The 23,604-nt window shown below is 51.8% G+C and overlaps 1 protein-coding gene across 2 annotated transcripts in view; it reads left to right on the top strand.

Annotated features, from left to right (window-relative positions):
* PLCG2 (phospholipase C gamma 2) overlaps window positions 1–23,604 on the top strand; it is a 173,756-nt gene that overhangs the window by 103,778 nt on the left and 46,374 nt on the right. For both annotated transcript variants that reach the window (XM_081216340.1, XM_081216341.1), the window contains 12 exons: window positions 1,522–1,565; window positions 3,138–3,210; window positions 7,972–8,073; window positions 8,889–9,007; window positions 10,551–10,636; window positions 12,047–12,167; window positions 12,709–12,877; window positions 16,240–16,344; window positions 17,889–17,978; window positions 18,618–18,793; window positions 19,899–20,099; window positions 20,977–21,096. In XM_081216340.1, coding sequence (XP_081072466.1) covers window positions 1,522–1,565; window positions 3,138–3,210; window positions 7,972–8,073; window positions 8,889–9,007; window positions 10,551–10,636; window positions 12,047–12,167; window positions 12,709–12,877; window positions 16,240–16,344; window positions 17,889–17,978; window positions 18,618–18,793; window positions 19,899–20,099; window positions 20,977–21,096 — 1,406 coding nt within the window. The remainder of the gene's footprint in view (window positions 1–1,521; window positions 1,566–3,137; window positions 3,211–7,971; window positions 8,074–8,888; window positions 9,008–10,550; window positions 10,637–12,046; window positions 12,168–12,708; window positions 12,878–16,239; window positions 16,345–17,888; window positions 17,979–18,617; window positions 18,794–19,898; window positions 20,100–20,976; window positions 21,097–23,604) is intronic.

The raw sequence follows: 23,604 nt of genomic DNA, 5'->3' as shown, positions 1-23,604 counted from the left end.
CATGCTGTAAATGACACATAAATGAAAGGAAGTACTTCTAAGGCATTCTAAAAGAGTGACTTCTGATCTTTTTTGGTGACCTACTTCTTTGAGATGCTCACTAAAGCCATGGATCATCTTTCGAGAAAAAAAAAAACCATATTTGCACAGACTTATGCAGATCTCCTGATTCTTCCCAGGGGCCTGTGGATACCTTTTCTAGAACATAGAGTTTCCACGTCATCCTGGAGTGCAAGCAGTTTGGCAAGAGGACTTGGGGAATCTAGAGCAGGAGTTGTTTTATATCATTAGCGTTTGTAACCTGCCAGGGGCTACATTTCCATTTGTGCCCTGAATTACTCAAATGCTTATCCAATCGCAGTCTCATTAAAGATTATTTCAGTGATGCTACCTAGCCAGAAATGGATGCAGTATGGGTGTGCGTGTGTGTGGCGTGTGAGTATGTGCATGCATGCTTGCGTGCGCGTGCATGTGGAAAATGCCTGGCCAGTGAGTGGAGGCTGGGGGTTGGGGGACCCCAGGCCTTCCTGGGGGAGGAGCTCGCCATCCTTCCATCAGTGGTTGGGAGATCAGTAGGCCATGAAGTGTAGGACCAGAGCTGTCCAATATTTGTTTCTTTCTTTTGAATTCAAGGATTAGAAATGAGCTCATTGAAATATTAAGGATTGAAAATGTACCCGTGAGGGTGCAGAAAAGGGTGTGCGTTCTCTGGTGGGCATGCTGGTCAGGACAGCTGTTTTGAAAGCAATTTGATGAATCTGCCAAAGTACACACCCCGTGTCCAGGCGCTTTCCTGCCCAGGAAACTACCCAGTGGAAATGCTGGCACAAGTGGACAAAGATATATATATGTATGAACATTCTTTGTAAGACTGGATATAATAGCAGAAAATTGAAAGACAGACATGTTATGGAGTACAGTGTGGGTTTTGAAAGTAGTGAGGTAGGGCGATGTGAGGTTGCTGAATAAGACTTAAAGCTTGAAACAACAGCAAAAAGTTGGGAGACGTAGGTGTAATATAATATGATAAGATAGAATTAAATGAATATCCAGGGCTTCCCTGGTGGCGCAGTGGTTGAGAGTCCGCCTGCCGATGCAGGGGACACGGGTTCGTGCCCCGGTCTGGGAGGATCCCACATGCCGCGGAGCGGCTGGGCCCGTGAGCCATGGCCGCTGAGCCTGCGCGTCCGGAGCCTGTGCTCCGCAACGGGAGAAGCCACAACAGTGAGAAGCCTGTGTACCGCGCAAAAAAAAAAAAAAAAAAAAGAATATCCATAAAACGAACTCTAGATGGAGACCTGCCAAATTATCGAGTGATTGATTTTCAGAAAAAAGACTTTGCAAGGGATGAGGAAGACTTCCACCTTTTGTGTAAAGATATAAATATTTGAACATTTGCAAGTCACATAAATGACAATGATAATTTTTTAACAACAAAAAAATCTGTTTATTTGCATGAAGTGGCTCGACTTGTCTAACGTTCTTGTTTCATGCGTGTGTTCCTTCTGTTTTCTATTTTAGATTCTTGACGAATTCAAAAAGGATTCCTCCGTGTTCATCTTGGGGTGAGGCACCTCTGCTGGGTTGTTGTTCTGGGTAGTTGTGCCGGGCATTGGTGCCCTTGTGGGTCCCCCCAGCCTTGCCATTGGAACTCCAGGAGGTCACCTCTCTGGCAGGCACTGGGGTCCCCCTGTTGGGGAACTGGCCATCCCAAGCCTGTGCCACGAATAAACATGCACAGCAACAGGGCTTGTGGAATGTTGGGAGGGTGACCCAGAAGGTTCTGTAGAGAAGCCTGCTTGCTTCGGGACCTCCTTTCCCAGAGGTGAGTTGGGGAAATTCCTGGCTAAGCAGAGTGAACTGAATTCAGATGAGTTGAAGCATATCAAGTGCTTCCTGTGGTGCATGGCAGGGCTCGTAAATAGTGATAATTATATTATTATTAAAACCTAAGCGCTGCAGGACTTGTCAGGACCTCTACTGCACTTACTAATTCCCCTAATTATAAAGTGTTCTATGTCCTCTAAGCCTGTCTACCTGGGAGAAATGTTTGTCATGGAGTTAATAGCACCTAGAGTGTGATTTGCGGCCCACTGACCTGGGCCTACTTTTTGGAAGCAGCCCTCATTGATGAGGGTGCCCTGGCAACTGTTCCTTCTGTTACATTCTAAGCCAGAAACCCCAAGACTCCAAAATGTATATAAAATGAATCCAATTCTTATGTGGTATTTTAATGAAAAGATTAGTCTTGTTGGACCATGAGGCTGGTTAGGGAAGAAGGCTGGAAATGCACTCAAAGACAACAGACTTTTGGACCCTGAGTGTTTAGTAAAGAGAGAAAGCTTAAAGCTTGTTTTATCTCCTGTATTTCAAAAGAGACCCCCCCCCTTCCACCCCCGCTGCATGTGCTCAGGGAAGAGTACAGATTTCCCCGGAATGCCCTGCTCTGCCGGATACACTTTCCATAGCGAACAGGGTTGCCAGTCCAGTGAGGTTCTGGTTTTCTGGTGGCTGTGAGCATCCTCTCCACCAGGCCATCAGTCAGCAAGCTGCTGGCCGAGGTGGAACCTCCCTTTATTCAGGGTGAAGGGGTCCGTGTCAAATGGAAAACTCTCCCAGCAGCGGGCCTCTGCTCGCTTCACGGCTCTCGTCTTGCATGTTCCAGATGATTCTCCCTGTCCGCCAGAGTTGGGGGCTTCATCTGGCCCACGCTCCTGCTTCAGAGCCCTCGATGGCTCAGCCAACTCTGGAGTCATTTCTCCAGCATCGCCTACCCCAGGCGCTCTCCACATCCAGCCCTGCCCGGGCATTTGCTGTCCACGCCTGTCCGTGCCTGCCCGCCCGCCCGCCCACCCTGCCTCCCTCCCCCTTCCTTCTGCCTTGCACGTGGGCCACCTGGGAGCAGCTGGGTGTAGATTCCAGGGCCCAGTTCTCCCAGGTTCTGGTGTCAGGGCCCCTCTGAATCCTCCTGGGTCAGGGATGTCACCTGGGTCACTTTTGTCTTCCTGTTGGCCAGCCTGCACCTGGCCCTGTGGGGGGCACTCGGCAGGGTGTCTGGGTGGCCGTCCTGCTGGCTGGGATCGCCTCCTGACTGTTGGATGCCCCTCTCTCAACACCTTCCCTTTCCCCGAGGGCAGCAACACCGACCGGCCGGATGCCTCCGCAGTTCACCTGCACGACTTCCAGCGGTTTCTCTTACATGAGCAGCAGGTGAGAGGACAGCAGGGCAGGGGCTTCTGGGGTGGGGCTGCCCCAGCGCTTGCTCACCTTCTCACCACCTGCCGCCATGCAACAGGTGTCGTCTCCCTGCTCAGTGCCGCCTCGGGGGCTTAGACTCTGGGATCAGATTGGCCTCTCATCAGCCCCTTTCCCAGGCCCCAGCTGGAGGAAGGGCAGGAGAGCACCGCACGGCGGGCGGACGGTGTCCTCACCTGCTGGCTTCTGCTCCTCCTCTCAGCTCACCTCTGGTGTCGCTCCCCCAGGAAGCCTTCCCTGACTCGTGGAGGGTGTGACTAAGGTGGATGAGCCTGCGGGTCTTCTGGGGGATAAGGTGGCACAGCTGTCCTTAAATGACATGTGGACGTCTCCCGGAATGTTTGCGTGTGGGCTCCGAGCTGGTGGCTGAGTCAGAGTTTGTGTTGGGCAGTGGTTTTCTAGGGGACGGTTCTGCCCCAAGGCAATGGCTGCAGACGCAACTCAGAGCTGCCACTGGCATCTGGTGGGTAGAGGCCAGGGATGCTGCTCAACATCCAGAGGTGCACAGGTCAGCCCCCCGCCCCCCAACAAGGAATTACCCAACCCCACATGTCACTAGTGCCTCGGCTGAGAAACTGAGTTAGAGTGAGAGAAACCTGACATCCTCTCACTAGCTGTGTGACCTTGGGCAGGTGGTTTGACCTTTCTGTGCCCCACTTTCCTCCTCTTTAAGTGGGGATGAGAACCCTGCCTCTCAGAATTGTGGGAATTAGACAAGATGGTCTTGATCTTTGTGTGTGTGTATGAATACGTATATATGTGCATAGTCACATATCTATTTCAAATTTTTATTTATATCACTGGAGTTTCATTTATTTTTATTCTCTTTATTAGGTTTTTTAATAGACTTTTTCATAATAACAATATATAGTCTTTTTCATAGTAATATTCAGTTCATTTACTTTAAAAAAATACTGTGTATTATAGAACATCTCAAACATACACAAAAGTAGACAAGCTGGCATCTAAGCCACCCTGTACCCATCACTCTGATTACAGAGTTAAGAACATTCTGCCACTTTAATTTCATCCATCCTCCATCCCCATACCCACGTGTCTCCCTTCCCTTCCTTCCTTCTTCATTTCTTTGCTGGCAAATTCTAAAGTAAACCCCGGACTGTGTATCATTCCATTTGAAAATACTTCAGCACATCTCTCTTATGAAATGGACTTTTTTTTTTTTTTTAGAAAACATGGCCATAATACCCGTTATGAACGAGGAACACGAATTTCTTAGTGTCACGCAGTACACGTCCCACGTTCAGATGTCACTGATTGTGGGGAACATAACGAACAGACGCCTGCTTGCGCGAGGTGCAGAGCTGGCAGCTGCTGTGGTGCGTGATGAGCGCTGACCGAGGGCTTTGAGGTGTCGCGCTCTCCCCACGCGGGGTGAATGGCAGTGACCAAGAGAAGGCTTCCTTGCCCCGCCTGAGACTACGACCCAGGGCGGGTGAACCGAGGGGGGATCCGTGAGTTCTGCTGAGCACGATTACACGCACGATGCGGTGCTGCCAGGAGAGTAAAGCAGAGACAGAGGCACAGGCTGTTTGCTTTTCTGCCGCGCTCTGCCTTGCGCTCTGCCTTGCGCTGAGTTACTCAGTTTTGTAGGCGTTGAAGTTAAACGGTTAAACTCCTAGAGACAAGTAGTCTTATATCCTGGCATCCACCACCTCGTGCTCAGTAATTTTATTCCAGGGGAGGGTCGCAGGCTTTCCCTACACTGGCCCCGTGGCTGGGCTGCCCTCAGAGATCAGGGCTGTGGGCCAGGAGCAAGGTACAGGCCGTTAGGATCCTGCATCCGGGAGTTGGGACGCAGGCAGCCCACGAGCATGTGTGTGGGTGTGCGTGATGGGAACAAGATGTGCTGCCAGGGGTGGGGCCCCTGAGCCGTCCGTTTCGTGGACCCTGAATGTCCCAGCTCCCCGCGCTCTGTGGGATGCTGGCATGGATCAGAGTCAGTGACCTAGGACGTTTGTCGGCAGTGGTGGATGCTCACATGTGGAATAACCACCATAGCACTTCGTGTGCGAATTAGTACAGGTTTTTAGAAAACCCATTGGCAATACACAATTAAAATGAAAACTTTGAAAAAAAGTTTATATACTTGGATTAAATAATTGCTCTCCTAGGAACTTATCCTAAAGAAATAATGGCAGCATTTTTCATAGAAGTGAGAACTTGGAACTGATGTGAATTTCCATCCGAGGGCTGGTTGAATGTGCCGCAGTCCAGCCCTGGGAGGCATGGGTGACACTGACTGACCCGGAATTGATGTGCCTGCGTTGGTCTTGGGCTCATCATTAGGTCAACTTAATTCATGACTGAAGCCTCAGCTTTCTTATTTATATAACTGGAGAATAATATTATATGTTCTGCCTGGGCTCGTGTGAGTTCAAAATGAGCCACCCTGTGACAAGGCTGAGCACAGACCCGGTGGCTGCCCCTGCCCAGTGTTGACGGCCTCACCATGCTCGCTCCTCTCATCACTACGCTGATCATTTTCATTATTATATTGATAGTTGCCCCACTCAGTACCCCACACCAAGTAGATACATTTTTCTACCCACCCCCCAGACTATTCATATTTTAAACTCCTTTAGGCAGAAGATTTCTTATTTACAGCCAGTGCAGTTCCAGGTTATAGCAGCTAAGTACCCATGTTTTTGTTTTTGTTTTTTAATTAACTAAGTAATTAATTAATTTATTTGGCTGCATTGGGTCTTCGTTACTGCACATGGGCTTTTCTCTCTAGTTGTGGCGAGCAGTGTGTGGGCTTCTCATTGCAGTGGCTTCTCTTGTTGTGGAGCACGGGCTCTAGGTGCATGAGCTTCAATAGCTGTAGCATGCGGGTTCAGTAGTTGCAGCTCGCGGGCCCTAGAGTGTGCAGGCTTCAGTAGTTGGGTGCATGGGCTCGGTAGTTGTGGCACACGGGCTCAATAGTTGTGGCTCATGGGCTCTAGAGCGCAGGCTCAGTAGTTGTGGCACACAGGCTTAGTTGTTCTGTGGCATGTGGCATCTCCCTGGACCAGTGATCGAACCCATGTCCACTGCATTGGCAGGCAGATTCTTAACCACTGCGCCACCAGGGAAGTCCAGTACCCGTGTTTTTTTATGTGAAAGCTTTTTAGGAGAAGGAAGCAGGAAGCTTCTGGCATTTTGGGGGCGTCTAGGGCTGGCAAGGCATTTGCATTAAGTATCCTGCAATTTGAGTTTCATGTTCTGGTATTCAAGGATTGCATCACTGCTGTATTCAAATGAACTGGATGCTCCCCCAGCTCCCAGCTATTGGGTGTCCTTTATCCAAGTAGATTTGCAAGGATGAACAGCAAGGCTTATTGTTGATTTGCACCCACCTCATTTGTGTCTGCCATTATGCTTTTCCTTCTTTCAAACGTCCTGATCTGACCCTTCCCATCCAACTGCACACGTCTGGTAGCACATCTGCTTTTATGATTCTTAAAGATAGAGATTTTAGAATATTTGGAATCCAGAAAACATGGGTCAAAGTTGAATCTATGGGTCAGGTGTCATCCTTTTGTCTATGAATATTTGGGGTTTTAGGGTTTGGAGAGGAAAACAAAGTTACTTTCTGTTATATATTCTTTTTCTAAAGGGCTTTTGAAGTTCTGAGACTGTGCAGAAGCTGTTTTTTTGGGTTTTTTTTTTTTTGCGGTACGCGGGCCTCTCACTGTTGTGGCCTCTCCCGTTGCGGAGCACAGGCTCCAGACGCGCAGGCTGAACGGCCATGGCTCACGGGCCCAGCCGCGCCACGGCATGTGGGATCCTCCCAGACCGGGGCATGAACCCGTGTCCCCTGCATCGGCAGGCGGACTCTCAACCACTGCACCACCAGGGAAGCCCCAGAAGCTGTTTTTGAACTGGCCATGTATCTTTCAGACGTTACTGTTGTCTGAGCAGCACTGCTTCACTGATCTGGACTGATTCTATGTCCGTTTTCCACAGTTCAGTTATTTGGAAGCCCAGCTCTCCTGCTTACTAGCTGTGTGAAGTTGGGATCGTCATGTGATGTCCTGAGCTTCTGTTTCCTTGTCTGTAAAATGACGATGACAGTGTATGACCTGCAGAGTTTTCTGGACTAAATGAGATGTCATGGGAGGATGGCGATTGCTCACACAGTGCCATGGTTTGAGCACCTTCTGTGTACCAGGTGCTGTGTTAAGCACAGACCCTTATTTCATCCAGCCCCTCATAGCCTCTGTGCGTAGATACCATTATTCCCACGTAATGGATGAGGAGGCACAGAAAAGGTGCGTAACTTGCCCAGCGTCAGCCAGGCGAGTAACCCCAGTGGTCTGATGTAACTGTGCTCCCCGCCTCCTTGTGATAACACGTATAAAGAACTAGCATAGAGCAGGAGTCGGCAGACTACACCCAGGGGCCAGGTCTGGCCCACTGCCTGTTTTTATAAATAAAGTTTTATTTACAAACGCAGCCACAGCTATTTGTGTGCCTGTTGTCTGTGGCTCCTTTTGCATGACAGTAGCAGAATTGAGTGGTTGGGGCCCAGAGTCTAAAATGTTTACTCTCTGGTCCTTTAGGGAAAATGTTTGCCATGCACAGGGTAAGGCCTTGACTGCATGTGCATGCAGAATATGTCCATGTTTCGGTCTTCGACTGAAACCGGATCCTGAGAGGCAAAGAATTTTGCAGTTCCTCTTTCTGATGACTTCTTGTTCTCTTTATCATTCTAAGGAGCTGTGGGCTCAGGATCTGAACAAAGTCCGTGAGCGGATGACAAAGTTCATTGATGACACGATGAGAGAAACTGCCGAGCCCTTCCTGTTTGTGGATGAGGTAAATGGGCCCCTTGTCCTGTTGGCGTGGCTTTGTGATGCAAGTCTCTGTCCTCCGAGGTATAGTTTCTGGGTCTCTTCCCTTGGAGGGCTTTGCTGTAAGATGCCCCGAGACTGGCTCTCTTAGTCGAGAACTCTTTTTTTTTCCCTTCCAGGTCCTGAACCATCACAGCCTTTGGTTTTTCTCCTCCTCTATTTGATCCCATAGCCTGGTCGGGATCTTTGCTTTTGTCACTAGGGGGCGTGTGCTACCAGGGAGTCTCTAACCATTACAAGCAGAGCAGGGAAATTCCAAGGTTTATGGGGCTCCTGCACGATGTGGAAATCGGTGCTTTTGGCCCTGTGTGAGGGGGCACTGGGGAGCTCCAGTCCCCTGTACCGTGGGTCCCAGGAAACAGAGTGTTACCCACTGTCACTCAATCTTCTGATTTTTTTTTTTAAGGGGTCAGGAATTGGGATATGAAATTTCCTGCCTTTTAGATGTTACGATACTGGCATGTTCCGTTTCTCATGTAGGTTCACAAATGTTCATAATGTTATTATGCCTTAAAACTTATATATGGGCAGCATATACTCTTGTAGCCTCAAATGTTTGAGGATACACATTAAAAAGGTAAATATAGGTCAATGAAACGTGTGTTGGTACAGCCTCTTGCAGTCTGAGTTTTCTGCACTGAAAATGTGGGTAACTGAGGTCTGGAGACCATCTGTTGAATATTCATGTCCCATCGCCCCGGGTTGACACAGACCCAGAAGAACCCGGCACCCCCCGTCCTTAGTGTGACGATCCCCTCTTTGTGTCTGTCACTCTCCTAGTTCCTCACGTACCTGTTTTCCCGGGAGAACAGCATTTGGGACGAGAAGTATGACGTGGTGGACGTGCAGGACATGAACAACCCCTTGTCTCATTACTGGATCTCCTCATCACATAACACGTGAGTTTCACCGTGAGCCTGCAGTGGGTCAGGCAGGTGAAGGGCAATACGGTGGGCGCTCAAGTGCACTGCTCTGGCAGAGCATGTGGGCAGTGGGCAGAGTGCAGGCCCTTGCTGCTCAGATTGGAATATATGAAAGCTTCTGGAGGATGGGGGGATGCATCTCTCTTTCCCAGTTGGTTTTGCAATAATAAACCTTTTTCTGTGGCCCTAAGAAGCAAGTCGACAAAGCTGGTTGGCACTGTTTGAGCATCTCATTCTCTTAGTAGTCACAGGAAAGCAATTGAATTAGTCATTGAACTGATATTTACTGAGAGTTTGCCCTGTGCCAGGCCCTGTGCTTGCTGGGTGCTGGGGATACAGCAGTGAAAAGGGCAGGAGCAGCCCCGTCCTCATGAGCTTGGAGGGGAAAAGGCCTCCTTTGTGTCTTAACGATGAGCCGGAGTTGGTGAGAGAAGAACAGGTGGTGAGGCGAGGAGGAGGGTTTCAGACAGAGGAACGGCATGTGCAAAGGTCCAGGGGCAGGAGGAACTGAGGGGGTTCTAGTAGGACTAGAGTGTAGAATGTGGGAGGGTGAGTGGCAGGAGAGGAGGACAGGAGGGTCAGCTTGAGTGGAATCGTTGAGGTCAGAGCGAGGGCAGTGGCAGTGGGAGCCACTGATAGCCTTTAGGCCAGAGAACAACACACTCAAATGCTTATCTTTGGAAGATTGCCCTGATTGCAAAAAAGAGCAGACGGGAAGGGAGAAATGGGTGTTACACTCAAATTCTGATACTCAGTCTGCTTTGTAAGGTGAGGGGGTGGAGGCCTTGGGTCCTGGGCATCCAGAGAGCTGTCGACTGGTACTTTACCAAGTGTCAGTCCAGGCAGGAGTTGGAGAGAAGACCCTTAAGTTCATCTCCAGGCATTTTGGAAGGTGCCTTCCTTTTCCGGGGCAAATTCACTTCATGGTTCTCTCTTCCCCACCATGTCCGTTGGTTTGAGTTTGTGTCTTAGAATGATCAGTTCTACCAAACCTAGAAAACAGCTGAGCACCACAGACTCTTAAAGGGGGAATGTGGTAAGGAGGAAAGTGATAAAAATAGGTATTTTCATGTCAGTTTTGGTGGACATAGTTCATAGGGTAGTAAGTCCCATCTGTTCTGTGCTTGGCCTGGGGCCCTGGTATCAGAATGATGGCCCATCTCTGCCCTGTTGAGACTGAGGGCCTAGTGGGCAGCGGTGGGGCAGGGGGGTTGTTAATTTATCATCATACGTCAGTCTCCCGCCTGACACCCTTTGACCGAATTCTCCTCGAAAGAACACAGGTTCTCGAGCCCACACTTGGATTGCCAGGATGGTTATCCTTCACAGCCCACGGTCACGGCCTGAGTCTCATGACTGGCTCGGCCACACGACTGCATGTGTCTGGCCCGGATCCTAAATGGGGGTCTTTGTAGACAGGGAGAACTCAGGCCTTTGGGAGCTCGGGCTGAGAAGTTCCCCGGGGATGCCCTGAGCTGCAGGCCTGCTCCCACACAGCCACCCACCTCCTCTTGTCCAGGTACCTCACGGGTGACCAGCTTCGGAGTGAGTCGTCCCCGGAGGCCTATATCCGCTGTCTGCGGATGGGCTGCCGCTGCATTGAGCGTGAGTACCCCCTTCGCGCTGGCGGCCATGCGGTCGGCGGGCTGAGACTGGCCGTGTTGTTGCTGGATGCTTTGTGTGTTTGGAGGCCTGAGTAGTGGGGATGCACGGGACAGATGGAGGGAGAACGCAGGTGCCTGTAGCATCTGGGGTGAGCCACGCGGCCACCAGCCGGGGACCTTTCCCCAGAAGAGAAGGTCGCCACGACGAGGAGTGGTGTTGAGCCGGGCCAGGCTGGAGCCACAGCACCTTGGGCTCCAGAAAGTGTCCGGATACAGTGGAGGGGCTGGGAGGCCAGTAGCCAGGACGGCCTTACTGTCCTCCTGTCCCTCGGCTTCTTTCTGGGCTGCTGTGTCCGAGGCAGCAGACGCCCTGCGTGCTTTAGCAACGGCCCTGCCACGGCCACCGCCCTGATTCTTCTGTCCCCAGTTGCTCACAGCCACCCAGGCAGAGGTGATTCCAGGCCCCGGACGTGGCCGGGGGCCGGTGCTTCCTCCTGTCCCCCCACCCTTCGCCCCCGGCCCGACTCAGCGCCAGAGGCTTATGGCTGTACTGGGCTGAGAAGAGGCACAGACCACTGATGTGGGCTCCAGTTCTATCAAAAGCATCCATCACGGTATCAGACCTTGATGGCAGCTGTTCCTACAGAGTGTTGCTTAATTTATGCCTTTTTCCCCCCTTAGGAAAAAGCAAATGTGAAAAAATCAAGTTTGAAACTGTGAGCTCCTATTCCCTCTGGGGGTCAAAAATATAGGGAATGCTCACCTTCTGCATAACCTAGTTTGGTCTGAATTTTTTACCATGAATCTTTTTTTGTTTTGTTTTGTTTTTTTGTTTTTTTTGTTTTGCGGTACGCGGGCCTCTCACTGTTGTGGCCTCTCCCGTTGTGGAGCGCAGGCTCCGGACACGCAGGCTCAGCGGCCATGGCTCACAGGCCCAGCCGCTCCGCGGCATGTGGGATCCTCCTGGACCAGGGCACGAACCCGCGTCCCCCGCATCGGCAGGCGGACTCCCAACCACTGCGCCACCAGGGAAACCCACCATGAATCTTTAAAAATAAATTTCCCATTGCTCTGTATTCTTTCTTCTGGCAGAAAAAGCAAGCCAAGGTTTAGACAAGTCAAATCAGAAGATAAAACACATGATAAATCTCTTGTTAAAAAAGAAACATTTCGTTTCTTTTGGACAGCGGGACCTTTAATTAGACGACCAAAATCTTCCTGTAACTGCGTAGGTAACACGTGTCCTCATGCTGGTGGCCCCTGAGGGCAATGCCGGGTCTGGCCCCGGGGTCCTGGTGACTGAGCCAGTGCGGGGGCCGGGGCTGGTGGCACGGTCGTCACCCGGGCAGCGTGGCCACCCTCATTGGACTAGGGAGGCGCGGGTGCTGAGGCTGCACATCTCTGCCCTCAGTGGACTGCTGGGACGGGCCTGACGGGAAGCCCATCATCTACCACGGCTGGACGCGGACCACCAAGATCAAGTTTGATGATGTCGTGCAGGCCATCAAAGACCATGCCTTTGTCACCTCGAGGTCGGTTGGCTGATTTCCTTCCTGCTGGTTCACCTTTAAGGGGAAGGCAGCTAGGGTTGGGTGGACGGACACACACAAAAACATACCCCCCTTGCAGACACACCCCACATGGACACACACACACACACTCAGAGACACCCTCCCACAGACACGGGCAGTCCCCCACGGATGGGCGCAGACGCCCCCTTACCCCCAGCGCACACGCATGTACGTTCACGCACATCCCACACAGATGCTCACGTGCAGAGGCACCGCCCGCATAGAACACCCCCGGAACACAAAGACACAGAGACACCCTCTCCACAGACACATGATCAGACGTATATTCTCCACGTACAGACACACGTGTATACCCCACATAGCGGCACAGATACCCCCCCGCACATGCACACCCCACCCCGGGCTCCATCCTGGCCAAAGTCACTGCCGAGAAGCCCCAGCTGAGTGCTGGCGTCCCCCTAGGCCGAGAGCACAGGGCACGCCCTGGCCCCGGAGGCCCCGGCCCGCTTGCTGAGCGCCCCTCCCTCCCCGCCGCCCGCAGCTTCCCCGTGATCCTGTCCATCGAGGAGCACTGCTGCGTGGAGCAGCAGCGCCACATGGCCCGGGTGTTCAAGGAGGCGTTCGGCGACCTGCTGCTGACCAAGCCCACGGAGGCCAGTGCCGACCAGCTGCCGTCGCCCAGCCAGCTGCGGGAGAAGATCATCATCAAGGTAGCGGCCCGGGGCTGTTGCTCACATGGGGAGAGCCGGCGGCTTGGGGCACAGGCTCCCCGTTCTGCTCGCTGACCTCGCGCCTGACTCGGGCCAGGTCGCTTCACCTCCCGCCGCCTCTGCGTCCTCGTGGTCTGGGGCTTCACCACAGAACCCGCGTCGATTGTGTGCTGCAAGCGTAACGCGGAGGGACATGTGCGGAGCGCTTGGGACTGCCCTGTCCCACAGCAGGTGCCCCAGAAGTGTTCACTCACTTCTGTGCGTTTGTTTTGGCCAGTCTTCACCACGGCCCGCTCTGCGTCAGGCCCTCGTGCAGAGCTGGGGCTGTTCCAGCGACCCAGGCTCTGTTCTCGCGTGGGGGGTGGACTGGAAGGGAACAGTTGCCCCAGAGGGCTGCGTGCACTAGAGGCGAGGGGTGGCTGTGGGGAGGGATGAGTGACGGCCGTACCACGGATGCCAGGAGGGGTGACGTTTGGGCATGTGTATTACTAGGGTTAAGAGACCAGATGGACCGTGGCTTCAGTCGTGTAAGTTCAAGACTCGATGTGCGGGAGAGTATTCTAGGAGCTCTGAGCTCCGGTCCACGAGGTTGTCTGGGGACTCAGGATCTTCTCATCTTGGTCTGCAGTCTCCCAGGGAAGGGGTTTTCAGATGGGGTTCTGCAGACCCCCAGGGAGTCCACAGATAAAACTCGTGAGGTGGTGGCATGTGAACTTTGGGCAAAAATGGTGCCTCGTTATTAACATGTAGGTAAAACTTAACATTTCCTTCCATTATGAATATTGGCAACAAGCCGCTTGAGGCTTTGCCACCAGCAGAAATCGTGGATAATTTCATATCACTTCTACAGTTGTTGCCAATATCTCAAGATAACGTGTGCTCGTCACTACTTTAAAATTATGATGGTTATTAGATCTGCCTGTAGATCTTTTGGAAGATGTTAATAAAGAAGTACATGTATTAGTATATTGCAAGTATTTTTTATTTACTTAGTAGCTGTATTTCGATATAATTGGTTTCTCTTTTCATTTTATGCATTATAAACATTCTGAGAAAGGCATCCGTAGTCTTCCCCAGACTTCAGAGGGGGTCCATGACACAGAACTGGCGAAGGCTCTGCCCTCGGGCACTGTCCTTGTGTGTGGTCCATGCTGGGCTGCAAGGCACATTGAGTTCCAGCTCCTAGAAACGGGAATGTGAGGGGTCCAGGGCGAGTGATTCCTGGTAAGCAGGTGGGACGTCAGTTGGACAGTCCTGGGGCTGTTGCGTCCAGTGCGTGAGAACTTGCGTGTGGTCACATGACCACACCATCTGCAGGGGCTGACTCTAGCTGGGCAGCCACCGGTGGAAGGAGCAGTGTGGATTTCAGTGACAGCTGGCAGGTCCGTAGGAAGGACAGACAGGGATTTACTAGGCAGAGAAGGGAGAAGGCCCTTCGGCTTCGGGGATGACATCCGTGAAGGTGGGGTAGTGTGAACGCGTGGTATGTTCCCTAGATTGTCACTGGGCCACTAAGATGCATTGGGGACATCTCCTACTTGCCAGGAGGTCACGGTCTTGTAGGGAGACAAACCGCTTGACAGAGAAACACCAAATTGTGAGGGGGCTTGGCTAAGGCCCATCCAGAGAGGAGGAGGCTGGTGCCCTCAGGGGTCAAAACACCAGCATATTTGGAGGAATTGGCTAAGATCCTGGGGCAGGTTCCGCTGAGACGCTCAGGGAAGCTTCTAGCGTGAGGAAGGCAGGATGAGAGGCAGAGGGGGCTCGGCCGGGCGGTGGAGGCGTCCAGGGCTCCTCGGGTGTGGCCGTCCGTCTTCAGGGAACCTCGTTGCATCTCTCTATTCCCAGCTCCCCCGTGGCTTCCCTCTGTTTCTGTTAGAACAGCTCTCTGCGTGTCCCCAGGGATTTCCCAGCGCTTGTTTTAGGGTGTGAAGACTCCTTTTAGAGCTCCCGCTGCCCCACCTGTGGTACCTCTTGGTTCAGCCCTTTCAATTTCAGGGAAAAGGGGTGGAAGTAGCATTTGTACGTGGTCACTGAGTGCCACACACTGGGCTGGGCACGGTCGTCAGTGTTATTCAGTCTCATGGCAGCCCTGCAGGACGGATAATCCCGGGCCCCCAGCCCACCTGACAGGTGAGGACCCTGAGGTCTAGAGGTTGACTCAGCTGAGGTTACACAGTTAGTTCCTGCCAAAGATGGAACAAAATGGAACATTTATGTCATGCTGCACTATTTACAGGTATCCTACACGCCCACTGCCTTACGGGACAGGGGGGCTATGTTACCCCATTTTAAGAAATATATTTATTTATTTGGCTGCGCTGGGTCTTCATTGCGGCGTTTGGAATCTGTAGTTGTGGCATGCGGGATCTTTAGTTGCGGCATGCGGGATCGTTAGTCGCAGCATGCGAACTCTTAGCTGTGGCGTGTGGGATCTAGCTCCCTGACCAGGGATCGAACCCAGGCCCCCTGCGTTGGGAGTGCGCAGTCTTAGCCACTGGGCCACCAGGGAAGTCCCTGTTACCCCCATTTTACAGGGGAAGTTACTGAGACAGATTGTCATGCAGCCAAGGCCACACAGCGAGGAAGGTGATAGGCCCTGAGTTCAAGCCCAGGTCTGACTCCCAATCCTGAGCTCCCTCCACCAGGTCGCCACAATGGGGATTTATCAAGGCTAGTCCACATGGGTGGTCAGTGAACTCGCCCAGGCGGACGTTGTCGTAATCATTCTCTTAGTCTTGCAGATGAGACATGAGAGGTTCAGAGAGGTGCGGCCACCTGCTCAGGGTCACACAGCCGATAAAGCAGCAGCAGTGCTGTTTGCACCCAGGTCTTCTAAATCTACATCCCCAGTGTGCCTTCCACTGCCCTGCACAGCCTGTGCCCATGGACTGGCTGTGATCTTGCCTTGCCCTCTGTGTGCTGGAGAATGCGGGCACCTCATTGATTCACTGAATATTTATCGAGCACTATCTGCTAACCTAGTACAGGAGGTTCAACAGGGAACAAAACAAAGTCCCTGCCCTCATGGGGCTTATAATCTAGCAGGGAAGACAGAAGACAGATAGATACATAGATACGCTTAGGCTAATGAGCGTGAAGATGAACTACCAGGGGCTAGAGAGTGACCTGGGTGGGAAGGGGAGTGTGGGCTATTTTTAGGGAAGCTCCTCTGAGTTTGTGACGCCGAGCACAGAGCGCCAGTGTAGTGAGAGAGAAGCCAGGCAGAGAGAACAGACAATGCAAAGACCCTGAGGTGGGACGATCCGGTGGATTCTTGGCTGATGTAGATGAATGTTTGCTGGCTCACAGATCCTAACCTGGGTCTTAGGGAGACAGGCTTTGTGTATTTTTCCCCTCAGCATAAGAAGCTGGGCCCCCGAGGCGACGTGGATGTCAACATGGAGGACAAGAAAGACGAACACAAGCAGCAGGGTGAACTGTACATGTGGGATTCCATCGACCAGGTGCGTCTTCTCGCGCCCCTTCTCAGGCCCTGAGCGCGTTACGGCCTGCTGGAGAGCTCCGGGAGGATTCCTGTCTTACTCCCGTTTTGTGCCAAGTGAATTTGTCATTTTAAGGAAACTGTTTTTCTTTTGCATTATTAGTGTTTTACTTTGAAGCAGTTTTATATTCAGTGTAACATACTCTAGATTCTCACACACATACAAGCACAGAGAGTTCTCATACATGCTTCACCCAGTTTCCCCAAATAGTAACATTCTGTGTAACTAGAGTATAATTATCATAATGAGGAATTGAACACTGGGCACAATACTACCACCTAATTTGTGGACCTTATTCCAGTTTGTCCACTAATGTCCTTTTTCTGACCCAGGATGCAATCTGGGATGTGATAATGCAATCCGTTGTCCTAACTCCTTAGTGTCCTCCAATCTGAGGCAGTTCCACTGGAAACATTATTACTGTTATTTTTGGCCGAGCCACATGGCTTGTAGGATCTTAGTTCCCCTGACCAGGGATCCAACCCGGGACCCCTGCAGTGGAAGCGCAGAGTCCTAACCACGGGGCCACCAGGGGAGTCCCGAGGAAACATTATTTTTTGATGGGAATGAGGCATTTTGAATGTTAATGCCACTTCTCATATCCCATAACCTAACATGGCAATCCATTTGAGTAGGTATTGATCAATTCATTGATTCACTGATTGAAGTGTATTTGATTTACGATGGTGTGTTAGTTTCAGGTGTACGGCAAAGTGATTCAGTTATATGTGTATGTATTTCAGATTATTTTCCATTATAGATTATTACAAGATACTGAATATAGTTCCCTGTGCTACACAGTAGGTCCTGTTGCTTATCTATTTTATGTATAGTAGTTTGTATCTGTTAATCCCATATTCCTAATGTATTCCTCCCCGCAACATTCCCCTTTGGTAACCCTAAGTTTGTTTTCTGTCTGTGAGTCTGCTTCTGTTTTGTGTATAGGTTCATTTGCATTATATTTTAGATTCTACATATTAAGTGGTATCATATTATGTTTGTCTTTCTGCATTTGAGTATATTTTTACACGTCTATTCTTATATTCTAGAAATAAAAATTAAAAATGGTTGAAATTTAAATAAAGAATTAAGTCATATTTAAATGTTGAAGAAAGGGTCTCTAGACAGGCTGGCTGAGAAATCCTGAAAGTCTTAAAAAATGGATGAAATAGAAAAAGACAGTCATGAGGACACACACACAGAAAACAATCCCATCATTCATAAAAGCCTTCAAATGAAACCAATACGATATTACGTTGTGTCTACCCTTAGACACACTGAATAAAGAAGTCCTGAAAATGCCAAAAGAACCCCAGAATAAATAGATGTTTTAAAAGAAATGTCTCACAGGGGATCGAATTCTGTGAAACCACCATAAATGGCTACAAATGTGGGAAAGGCGAGTCCCCAGTGAATGCTGGGGTGATGCCAGGCAGGGGCCTTGGGCCTCGGAGTTGATGGAGCAGAGACTTTGGGGAAGCCCTAACGCTGGTTTTACTTTGTAGAAATGGACTCGGCACTACTGTGCCATTGCTGATGCCAAGCTGTCCTTCAGTGATGACATTGAACAGACTGTGGAAGATGAACAGCCCCCGGTAGGTGGAGACCTCCTATAATGCTCCTCTCATCCGGTGGCCGGCAGGCCTGGACATGCTCAGTCCAAGGAGCTGCCTCTTTGGGTACCAAGGCTTGCCTGGCTCTTCTCTGATTGGCTGGCTGGCCCATGTGCTTAGCCAGTGAGGTTCAGGTGTCTTTCCTGCTCTCCGAAAGGCTGGCTTGGCCTGTGCTCCCTGGGGAGGATGGGGACATTTGGATGTCCTGTCCAGCCTTAGCCACTAGCCTGGTTCTTGGCTTTCATGCCCTCCCCCCCTGGGCTGCTGGTCATCCTTGGTACTATCTCTTGAGTGCAGCCTCCAGGGTATTATGGCTCTCAGGCTTCCTGTACAGTAGAGTTGAGGGCTGTACTGGGGACCCCTTACCCCAGGACTCAGAACTCCAGGAGGCCACCACAAATGGGGAAGTGTCAGGAGTAGGTGGCTGGGGGGTGGGGAGGGCAGTGGAGGCTGGCTTCCCGGACCTCTCGGGGTTCGGGGTAAAAGCGAGCTGAGGCCATTTTTGGTCTGTTACCCAGTCCAGTCTGTTATTCAGGAATCAGCATGCACACAGGGACCAGTCTGATGATACTGGGGGTCTGGTCCGGGTTTTCAGAAACCCCTCCTCTCTTTGCGGCCCAGGATATAGCCCCCACGGAGCTGCATTTTGGGGAGAAGTGGTTCCACAAGAAGGTGGAGAAGAGGACAAGTGCCGAGAAGCTGCTGCAGGAATACTGCGCCGAGACGGGGGGCAAGGATGGGACCTTCTTGGTGCGCGAGAGCGAGACCTACCCCAATGACTACACCCTGTCCTTCTGGTAATGGCCCTCTTCCCCGGGGCACGCGCCTTCTCCTCGCAGCTGGTGGGATGGGGCGCCGTGAGGCAAGTGGTGCCAGCTCAGGCCACACTTGGGTGGGGCTGGGCTGGAAACCCAGACTTTATTTAGTGAGCTGTGTGGGGCAAGACTTGGGTGAGGGCCCCAAAACGTAGTCAACAAGAGTAGCGATATTTCAGTGCACTATTTAAAATTGTCAAGTGGCCTGACAGAACTGTGGGTGAGGCTGTAGTGAGTGTGCTCATTCACTCACTCAGTCATCTGTGCATGAATTCATTAAAAGAGATTTATTTATTGGGTACTTGCTCTGTGCTAGGCACAGTGACTTAGCAGTGACAGACAGACAGGGTCCTCGTCCTGATGGAGATCAGAGTTTCGGGAGGGAGATGAACAGTGGAAAAGGAATCAGGCAAATGATACATTATTCTCGTTTTGACAAGTGCAGTGGGAAAAGCACAGGACGTCATGAAAGTCTGTAAGAGAGGGGTCTAGTGTGATGTTGGGAGAATAATCCAGGAAGACTTCCTGAAAGAAGTGGTGTTTAAATTGAGACCTGAAGGATAAAAGTTCTAATATTAACAACATACAAACAATCGCGACAGCTAACTCCTGTCAGATGCTTACCACGTACCAGGCCGCGTTCCGAGCACGTTCTGTGTATGATCCCGTTTCATCCCTAGGACATCTCTGTGAGGAGGATACTATCATTGTCCTTGTTGACCACTAGGGTCATAATAGTGAGGCTCAGAGAGGACAGGTCACCTGTTCACGGTCACTTAGCTCCTCAGTGGCAGAGTCAGGATTGGAACCTAGGCTGTCTGGCTCCAGAGGCACAGTTACGTAGGTGAAAGGGGACGGCAGGTAGAGGAAGTAGGTAGGATGGTCTGGAATCCAGCCCCAAGTATCAACTTGTGTGAAAGCGCTGGGTGAGTGCTAAGAGCAGACGGAGGCTTGTGTGGCCGCACATAGCGTCCACCCCTGGGGGCCCCGGCCACAGCTCTGGCCCACCCTGTGCTCTCTGCCGCGCCGGCTGCGGGAAGGGCCCGCCGGCCGGGCCTGGGCTCTGACGTGGTCCCTCTCCCGGCAGGCGGTCGGGCCGCGTCCAGCACTGCCGGATCCGCTCCACCGTGGAGGGTGGGACCCTGAAGTACTACCTGACTGACAACCTCATGTTCACCAGCATCTATGCCCTCATCCAGCACTACAGCGAGACGCACCTGCGCTGTGCCGAGTTCGAGCTCCGGCTCACCGACCCAGTTCCCAACCCCAGCCCGCACGAGTCGAAGCCGTACGTGTGCCCTGTGCCCTGGGGGTGCGACTGCCTTCACGGATCAGAAACACCAGCCTGGCGGGTGTGCTGGGGCCCAGATTCCCACGAGGCGCCTCACCTGGGCCCACCGGGGTCTCTTGCAGTTCCCCAGGGCGGCCGCTGTCCGGTTACCTACGGCCTGTTTCTCTCTCCTCTCCCTCCTCCTCTCCTTTCCTTTCTTCTCCTTTATCTTCGTGGTCCTGAGGTCTTGAGCTTTGATTTTTAGAGATAATTTTGGCCCGGTGTTACCGTTTTCTGTCCAAGCTCATTCCTTTTGGTCTGAAAGCGAAAAAATAATTGTAAAGTGAGTATCAGTTAGGCCTTGCAAAGGGTTAACTAGTTGTGAAAAGAAAAGAGTAATTTTTAAGCAGAAGGCTGCTCAAATGCACATTTCACAGGAGGCCATGTAGCTATGGCACCTTTATTTTTTACTTTTCTTGTCCTTATTCAAATGGATTGCCCTAAAATTTGCTATTTCACATCTTTAAAAACAACCTAAAACCCTATTCCCTATCTTTTCTGCCTCTGCTGTTCTGAGACACTGTGGTGACTGTGCCACCCGCTGATGCTTGGGTCGGGGGGGTGGGTTGGGGGGTGGTGGTAAAGATGTAAGTTGATTTATTCGCTTATGCTCCAAGCAGACCCACTACATGAACGCTTCACCCAAACTGTGTCTGGGTGATCTTTTTAAAAACTGCAGTCTTCAGAGGTGATTTTGGATGAGGAGGCCCACTGTGTAATTTCCGTGGTGGGTTCCGGGGCCCTGTCTCAGGCATCCCGGGAACCCACCGTTTCCTCCTCTGCTGCCAGTCTCAGCGGCCTCTCCCTTGGCCATTTTCCTGGCCCTGTGCTGCAGGTGGTACTATGATGGGCTGAGCCGTGGAGAAGCGGAGGACATGCTGATGCGGGTTCCCCGGGACGGGGCCTTCCTGATCCGGAAGCGGGAAGGTACCGACTCCTACGCCATCACCTTCAGGTAGGTGCACGGGCTGGAGCCCACTGTGTGCTCTGCAGAGACGGCTTGGGAAGGGCAGGTGTGGAGAACAAAGGGGGAACTGCAGGCGGAGGCTGAGCTCTGTGTCCTCCACCCAGGGTGTCAACCACAACGATGACAATCATAAAGAGCAAAAGCAGACTACACTGATGTGTGCGTTCAGTGTGCTGGGCACCGGTCTGTATTCTCAAGAGCATTGTGTTTTATATTAATTCATCTCATCTTCCAACAACTCTGTGGGGTCAGCATGACCGTGATCCCTACTTTTCAGAGGAGGAAACTGAGGCACAGGGAGATTAAATAACCTACTTGAAACATGCAGTCTGCGAGTGGTGGAGCTGGAATTTGAACCCAGTCAGCCCTGGCAATCCAGATGGGTGATGTTTTAGCTCTTGTTTTCTCCCATCTACAGCTGACACCCCACTGCCAGTGGGAAGGTTGTGTGGACCAACCACTTCTAGGACGGTGGTTCTGTATGTTAATTCTACCCCGAGATGCCCAATTCCTCCAGTTTCTACCAAAAGCATCATACTTTCCTTCCATCTCCCCATTTTCAGGGTTTCCCTGCATATTCTTTTTTTTGGTTTTTTTTGCGGTACGCGGGCCTCTCACTGTTGTGCCTTCTCCCGTTGCGGAGCGCAGGCTCAGCGGCCATGGCTCACGGGCCCAGCCGCTCCGCGGCATGTGGGATCTTCCCGGACCGGGGCACGAACCCACATTCCCTGCATCGGCAGGCGGACTCTCAACCACTGCGCCACCAGGGAAGCCCTCCCTGCGTATTCTTGATGATGGTAATAGAATGCTGGCTACCAGATATTGAATTCCTAACCGATGTTTGGGACACTGGGCTGCCTTTGAGGCCATCACGGTAGCCCATGAGGGGTAGATCCAGTTATTACAAGTAAGGAAAAGGAGGCCCAGAGAGGTTAACTGACCTGTCTAAAGCCATACAGCCTCATCCTAGGCTGAGTCAGGGTTTCAGACTCAGGCCTGTCCTCCTCCAAAGCCTGCGTGCTTTACTGTGAGGTCTAAGCAAGAGGCTTGTGGGCCACATTGGGCCTCTGGGTGTTTTGCTCAGCCTGCATGGTGATGTTAAAGACTGAGAAGTTTTACCTGGAAATTCAGATTGCTTCTTATGAAAAATGGAAGGAGTTGGACGCTCTGGGCCCACGGTTGCCCAGGGTGAAGGTGGCTACTGGCTGCACAGTAGGGGCCCCGGTGTGCCAGCCTGCTCCTGCCCTTCCTTTCCTGTTGCCCTCACCCGTCCCCTTTGGCTCCTGTTCAGTCTGCCCCTCAGGGCGTTTGGATTTGCCCCCATCCCCCATTACCCCTGAGCTGCCTTCCTGGGGGGTGATGGTGATTATCACTGCTGTTTACTGAGGACCTACTGTGTGCCAGCTCCATCCAGCATGGCTCTTCTGTGCTTTGTGCTGCCAACAGAGGGGTGTCTTTGCTCTTTTCCCCCAAACTCTTTATGGTGTCTGCTTCTCCTGGATGGGAGTTGGATGTGTTTAATTGAATCTGTGCTGTACCAGGCACTGGGCTGGGTGTTGGGGGTCGCATTGCGCTATAGTCTGTCGTCAGTCAGGATGCTTCCGGGTGCAAGGGACAGAAACCAAACTCAGAGGCTGAAAGAAAAAAGGTGGGGATTTAGTGGCTACAGGCTGAGATGCTCAAGAGGTGAAACTGGCCTCCAACACACTCGGATACAAGCCTCGTCTGTGACCTACAGGAGACTGACTAGCTCTGAGCGTCTCGGTGTTACGCTCCATTGGCTTTGTTCTCACTTTACCTTGAGGTGCCAGGACAGTGTCCACAGAGAGGATGAGTCCTGTGAGGTGCTCCCACTGGCCCCTGCTTGAGCCCGGTAACTTGATTCTGATTGGGCACCTTCAAGCTGGCGATGAGGTTGGGGTCACTGGAAATGCGTGGATGAAGCGGGGGCTCCCAGATGGATCTCAGCTTATAGACATCCACCGTGTTCTGCTTGCACATCTGTCCTCCCCATGAGATTGGAGGCACCCCGAGAGCTGGAGGTTTTCTTTTTTAGGAATCAATAAATGTTTGATAAGCACCTGCTATGTGTCAGGTCTAGAAACTCAGGAGTGATAAAAACAGCCCAGCCCTTGCTCCCATGAGGCCAGTGGTCTGGTGGGGATGAGAGGTGTCATCACAGGACTCACAAGTGACTCCCCGTCTTCCTTGCTCCCTCCCCCCACATATTTGTGGGGGTACTTCTTCTGTACCAGGCGCCGTTCTAGGCCCTGGGAACATATACTGACCTTCTGTATAGATTTCCACAGGAGGGAAGTGTCTGCTTTCAAATGCACGCAAAGAGACGAGGTTGTTTTCCGGGTGTGACGGGTGGGAGGCGCCCCTCCGTGGGATGAGGGGCTTCATCGCGAAGCTAAGCCCTCAGGCGTTAGTGTTCACTGGCTCCTAGCAGCACAGTCCGGGAGGCTGGAAAGCACAGCTCTTACTCCAGCCCTG

Source organism: Mesoplodon bidens, assembly GCF_964165515.1.
Source record: "Mesoplodon bidens genome assembly, chromosome: 18".
NCBI lineage: Eukaryota > Metazoa > Chordata > Mammalia > Artiodactyla > Ziphiidae > Mesoplodon > Mesoplodon bidens.
Note: the sequence above shows the minus strand (reverse complement) of the source record. Positions and strands in the feature narration are given on the sequence as shown.